The 6,440-nt window shown below is 49.7% G+C and overlaps 1 protein-coding gene across 1 annotated transcript; it reads left to right on the forward strand.

The window, feature by feature from the left end:
- Positions 1-2,691: 2,691 nt before the first annotated feature.
- Positions 2,692-4,963, forward strand: LOC134848587 (uncharacterized). Its single transcript, XM_063866103.1, has 2 exons — positions 2,692-4,011; positions 4,319-4,963. The coding sequence occupies exons 1-2, from the start codon at positions 2,692-2,694 to the stop codon at positions 4,961-4,963; spliced, it is 1,965 nt and encodes a 654-aa protein (XP_063722173.1).
- Positions 4,964-6,440: the final 1,477 nt, after the last annotated feature.

Below are 6,440 nucleotides of genomic sequence, written 5' to 3' on the forward strand. Positions count from 1 at the left end.
TATCCAGTGTCAGACAGAGAGTTCCTTGGAATTCGTGAGTGTTTGCCGAGTGCCTGAAGCACCATTCGGGCTAATAGCGGAAGCGATTTTGGGCGGGCTACCGGTAAAAGCACTGGTGCATACGGGAGCTACGATCAACCTATTACGAAGCGAGGTGTACCATAATTTGACTACAGCCCCACCGTTACGGCCCTACAAAGGGACACTAGAAACAGCGGATGGAAGGCAAGTGGGAGTCGAGGGATGGGTGACGGCTAACTTGAACCTAGGGTCGATCGACGATGAGGTCGAAGCCCTGGTGGTGCCTGAGCTGAAAGCGGAAATGATCATAGGACTTCGGTCTTTAAAGGAGCATGAATGCTCGTTAGATTTCCGGTGTGACAACCTCTGGACGGGACGGAAAGAGGGATCTATAGTTCCCCTGCAATCCGAAATATTGAAGGTGACCTCATACCCTAAACACCCGCCAGAGGACGATAATTACTGGGACGTAAGCTCGTCGCACAGTACCCCCTTAACCGAACCACACACTCCTCTTGGTGGGTCAAACGTTGAGTCATCATATGCAATGGGGGATGTTGTAGAAGGTTGGCCCCCCGTCAGTCAGGACCACGAGGTGCAGGGAATGCAAGAGGAAGGGTCGATGGATTTTCAAGTACAGGCTAAACGACATCTAGATGAAGATATAGAGAAAATTCTAGAACTAGCAGCTCCCGAGGTGACAGGAACGGAGAGGGACCGGCTGAAACAGTTGATCAGTACTTATGGAAATGTGTTCGCTTTGACAGATGCCGAACTTGGCCAAACTAAATTGGTGACACATCGGATTGATACTGGAGACTCGGGCCCTATCAAGATTCCCCCTCCCCATCGAACATCTCCCGCAAAGATGCCGATCATCAGGGACGAAGTTAAGAGCAAGCTGGAGAAAGGGGTGATCCAACCTTCAAAAAGCCCTTATAGTGCACCAATTGTCTTGCAAACGAAGAAAGACGGGAGTTGGCGGTTCTGTGTGGATTATCGGAAGCTGAATGATGTAACTCTCAAGGACGCATTTCTGATTCCGAAGATACATCAAACGTTCGATGCTCTTAACGGGCAGAAGTACTTATCTTCCCTCGACCTGGCGAGTGGGTATTGGCAAGTGCCTGTAGCCGAGAAAGACCGACACAAGACAGCCTTTGTGACACCGGATGGAGGATTCTATGAGTACGTTATGATGCCCTTTGGGCTGTCCAATGCTCCGGGAACGTTCCAGCGCCTCATGAATGAATTGTTTCGGGACCTATTGAAGTGAATGAATTGAAGTGGGCCCTAGTATTCCTCGATGATGTGCTGGTGTATAGCAAGTGCGAAGACAACCATTTTGCACACCTGAAGGCTACCTTCCAGCTACTAAGGGAGGCAAATTTGAAACTGAAGCCGAAGAAATGCAGGTTGGTACAGAAAGAGGTGACTTATTTGAGCCACTTAATTGGAAATGGTGGTATCCAAGTGGATCCGAAGAAAGTTGAAGTGGTTGAAAACTGGCCAGTGCCCAAAACAGTTAAGGGGGTGAGGTCTTTCCTCGAATTATGCAATTACTACCGTCGATTTGTGAAGGACTTTGCTGGGATTGCGAGACCCCTGTCCTCTTTGACGAAAAAGAAGGTGCCCTTTATCTGGAACGACGAATGTCAGACAGCCTTCGATAGTCTACGGAAAGAGCTTATTACGGCCCCAGTTCTGGAATTTCCTGACTACACGGGAACCTTTATATTGGATACTGATGCGAGCAATACCAGCTTGGGCGCTGTACTCTCGAACGTCATCAACGGGGAGGAGAGACCACTTGTGTACACTAGCAGGGTACTATCAAAAACAGAGACGAATTACTCAACGACAAAACGAGAAGCCTTGGCTGTGGTGCAAGCGGTGAAATGGTTCAAACCCTACATCTGGGGGTAAAATTTGTCCTTCGCACCGACCACTCCAGCCTTCAATGGCTCTTTAGGCAGAAGGAACCCGATGGAATGACCTTCCGAATGCAACAGCAACTTCAAGAGCTTGACTTCAATGTAGTCCACAGAGCTGGGGCTAAACATGGAAACGCGGATGGTCTTTCCAGGATGCTAGAAGAAGGGCCCGACTGGATGCCAGGGGAGAAGGAGAAGGCATTCGGGTCTTGCCCAGAGCCCATGTCTCTCGAATTGGCCTTACAGAAAGCAAAGCAGCACCAAGTCGAAACTGTCACAATGATCAGCGAGACCCAGGAAGAGAACGAGGAAAAAACGATTACCTGGGAACGGGCGCCCTCTGAAATATCGACTCTGCAAAAAGAGGATGACGCGATGTCTCAGGTGTTCTATTGGACGGAGTTGGAAGGCGACGCGGGCGATATGCCATCTCTGGGGACAAACCTCATTCCCAAAGAGCAAGCGATACAGTACGGACCTGAGGCCCTAGCTTACTGGTCTAGATGGAACGAACTAAGTATCCGAGGGGGGTGCTCTATAAAAATTGGTTCCCAAGGGATGACTTGTGTCCGATATTGCAGACGATTGTTCCTGCAACCGGGAGGAAGGAGATCCTCAACAAGCTGCACTCCTCGCAGATTAGCGGCGGACACTTTGCAGTTGAGAAGACCCTCGCTCGAATTCGTCAACGGTTCTGGTGGCCCACCATGAGGACAGACATGGAGAAGAAGAAACAATGGTGCCTCACTTGTGCAGCGCGGAGCACAGGAGAAAAAAAGAGGGTCGCTGGGCGGGGATCCGATTCAACACATTGGCGGCGGACATCCTAGGGCCCGTGACGTTGGCAGCAAAGTCTCGTGCGAAGCACATCTTAGTGATGACGGACTTGTTCACGAAGTATGCAATTGCCGTCCCACTTGCATCCACGGATTCGGCAGAGGTGGCCCGGGAGATAGTCGAGAACTGGGTACTCAAGTTTGGGGCACCAAACATCCTGCACACCGATCAAGGGAAGAACTTTGGGAGCAATCTCATCCTCGAAATGTGCCCACTGCTGGGGATCGATAAATCCCGCACATCCCCGTACCACACCCAAGGCAATGGGCAGGTAGAACGTCATAATAGGGTAATTGCGGACGTCATTTCAAAGTACTGCGCGGACAACCCCCGGACATGGGATACAGTATTGCCCTACTTGAATTTCGTCTATAATACTACCATCCACCGAACAACCGGTGCGACCCCTTTCAATCTAGTACATGGACAGGAATGCCAGTACCCAATTGACCTGTTCTACCCAAAACCCTACGACGAAGTTCCGACACAGGATGGGTTTGTAGAATGGCTCGACGAACAATTCCGAGACGCCCATAGCAGCGCTCTAGAGCTACTGGGAACTAATCAGCGACGCCAGAAGGATCAATATCGGAAAAGAGTTCACGGAGAACCGTACGCGACGGGAGACAAAGTGTGGTTTTGGGCGAAAGAGAAGATAAAGTCGAAGAAGTTCTTCTTACCATGGGATGGGCCCTATGTGGTCTTGGCCAAAGTCTCTGAAGTGAATTACAAGGTGGCCAAACCCTCCACCCCCGCAAAGGTCCGGTATTTGCATTTTAACATGTTGAAACCGTATGTGGAGGAGAACCCGCAATCCAACGAGGCTTCCCGCTCTAAGCGTCCGACCCCTTCACGGTCGGTCAGATTCTTTGACGACCCTGGAATTAGAGACGACGAATTAGAAAATTTGGAATTGGCTATTGGAGAGACCCACGAGTTAATACCATTGAGGTTACCTACCCCACGACTAACTCCGAATGCCCGGTTGAACGACAAACCCCTAGAGAGCCCTAACCCAATAGAGGATCCGAACCAAATCGAAGCCGAAGTAGTGGAGACTTACGACGCAGCCGAACTGGAGACCAGAAGGGAAGACGACCATACGAACGCGCCAGCGGACCAGGAACTTGCTCCACCAGAACCTAACGAATCCTTGGAGTTGAGGGGAGAGCACGAGGCAGAGGGCGAGGGCCGACCTAGTCGTAGACGGCGACCTCCTGTTCGCTTTGGGATTGACGAGCTCGAGCGGGGCTAACTCCAACTCCAATCAGATAAACACTATTAAAACTTTCTTTCCCCATTATACCTATTAGCTAGATAAATTTTAAAACATTTAGGACCTTCAAAAAAAAAATTGCTATAACTTCAGAAAGGGGAGACCAAAACTTAAAACTTAAGGGAAATATTTAATGAAATTAATGGATATAGTTTAATGGTTATAGGCTTTCCAAATTCCAGGGGAACATCAGATACTTAGGGATGCGACGGTCTTATTCATTTAGTTTTTTTTTATTATTGCTGTTTAGATCGTAAATTGTAATCTACATTTGAACTCATGGCTGGTCGGGCTGGCAATCCTCTTGCTACTTGGAGTCTTGCCCTCATCGGCAGTGACGATCAACCATAACGCCGGAGCAGTGTTCATGGCGGAGACTCCCATCATCATTGCGAGCGCAATGGAAACATCTTGGGTTTCGGTACCATTCCCCGTGGACCCTGCGATTAATCGGACACTCCTCGATATAGCCTTCCAGGAACATCAGTATATGTTGGCAGATCGCTGGAAAGAATGGGTTGGCAAGATCTGCGGTGACAACATCACTACGGAAGCATTTGTGAATCTAACCTACCTGGCATTCAAAGGCATTGAGTACGAAATTAGTGAAATAGAGGCCGTGCTCTACGAGATGAAGAACCGAGCTACGACCTTCGTCGACAAGCACAAAAAGAGCTCCACGAGAGCAAAAAGGTGGATCAAGCCAGCGCTGGGAGGATTTGCGACCGCCATAGTATTAGCTCCGATACTCAAGGAAGGGTTTTGTCACTACTTCTCCTTCTTTGGTCTCTGCGATGGAGAATCGAACTTGGACGTGCTGGGCAACGAAGCTTCGTTCTTGGATGGGGCTGTCCGGACCATCGTACTCGAAACCGGGGAGAGGTTGCATCTTTAGGGCCACTCTCTTAACAAGACGCAGACCCAGCTGAAAATGATATCGCACGACTCGAATGCAAACTTCGAACTGTTCAGGGAATTATTGAGGCATGTTCTAGGTGGGACTGACGACCAACGAAAGGAGAAAAGGGCCTGTAAGATGTATAACTGGAACTCGCTCTATGGACAAACATTGAAGTATTCCACAGTGATTGCGAACCACTCAGCGACTTTTGACACCATCAGAGCCGAACTGATAGCGTTCAAAATGCCAGTACAAAATTACGGGTATATCTTGGACGATGCGTTGAAGTTGTGCCCTCAGGAGGTGATTCTTCTGCCAGAAATCCCCACGGTGTACATGGACGACTCAACTTATTTGGTAACTTCACGGGACGATGATTATACGCTTTTCAACTACAGCAGAGGAGCTAAGGAGAGGGGTGAACCCATATCCGGTTGCAGAAGTTGCCTTCTACGACCCAGTTGCGATGGTAGGATCGAAACGCCAGATGGTGCTTTGGTTCTAGTGCCAGACCCACGGACCTGCCAGTACGAGACTGGATTAACGGTGACGATCAGACAACACCCGTTGATCCGGACCTTGTTCCCAGGAGTCATGATACCGGAGATCTTACGAGAGCAGGCGAGGAGTGAGATGGTCGAAGCACTCCGACTCAATCTGATCAAGTTGCCAGAGGGGTCGGTGGACGAGGAAGCCCTATCGGAGATTGCCAAGCCCTTTGCTGATGAAATTTTACGTAAACACACCGCTTTTCATTGACAGATGATGCGCAGTGGACCTGTGCAACTGGGACTGGTGATCTGGCTGTTGGTCGCAGTCTTTTTAATATTAGGCTGCGTGCACTGGCGTTGTTTTTCAAGGAGGGCGCGTTTACTGGGAATTAATATGCGTCGCCAACGAGGCGCGGACTTCGATGACTCCTATTGCTGTGCGCCACTAGGACGACATCGAGGGGTGCCGCCACCTAGATATGACCCCAACTACGAGGGTGGATCACAGAGACCCAACAGTTATCCCCAGGGACCCTCCAGAGATGATTCGTTCTCTGGGCAGATATACCTACCCCCCAGAGTATCCGCTAGCTCATCATTCGATGAAGTGAACCTTACAAGGACCACAGAGGGAAGTGCGGCGTCGAGCACACCGCTGATGGGACGAGGCTTTAACTATATGCGAGGCAAGTGGAAGGGGGTTTCTGGACGTGGACCCCGGATCGGTACAAGCGCGCTGATGGACACCACTCTGTGAGGAGGGGATGTTGAAGCGACCAGGAGGGTGAGAACCAGTCCGACCGGTTGTGAGTCTAAGACATTTTATATATTCATAAATTCAATATAATGCTCATCGTATTCGGTGCTACTATACTAGGGTGTGACCCCACCTCATGGATATCACTACTTCGATTCAAACATTCATATGTATCTAAACGGATGAGGTAGGATCACACCGTGAGGAGTAACTTGATAGCAGT

Source organism: Symsagittifera roscoffensis, chromosome 6, assembly GCF_963678635.1.
Source record: "Symsagittifera roscoffensis chromosome 6, txSymRosc1.1, whole genome shotgun sequence".
Classification (NCBI taxonomy): domain Eukaryota; kingdom Metazoa; phylum Xenacoelomorpha; order Acoela; family Convolutidae; genus Symsagittifera; species Symsagittifera roscoffensis.

Coding starts and splice junctions, on each gene's coding strand:
- LOC134848587 (XM_063866103.1), top strand. CDS start 2,692: ATGGTGCCTCACTTGTGCAGCGCGGAGCACAGGAGAAAAAAAGAGGGT. Junction 4,012..4,318: donor GTCGTAGACGGCGACCTCCT/GTTCGCTTTGGG, acceptor ATTGCTGTTTAG/ATCGTAAATTGTAATCTACA.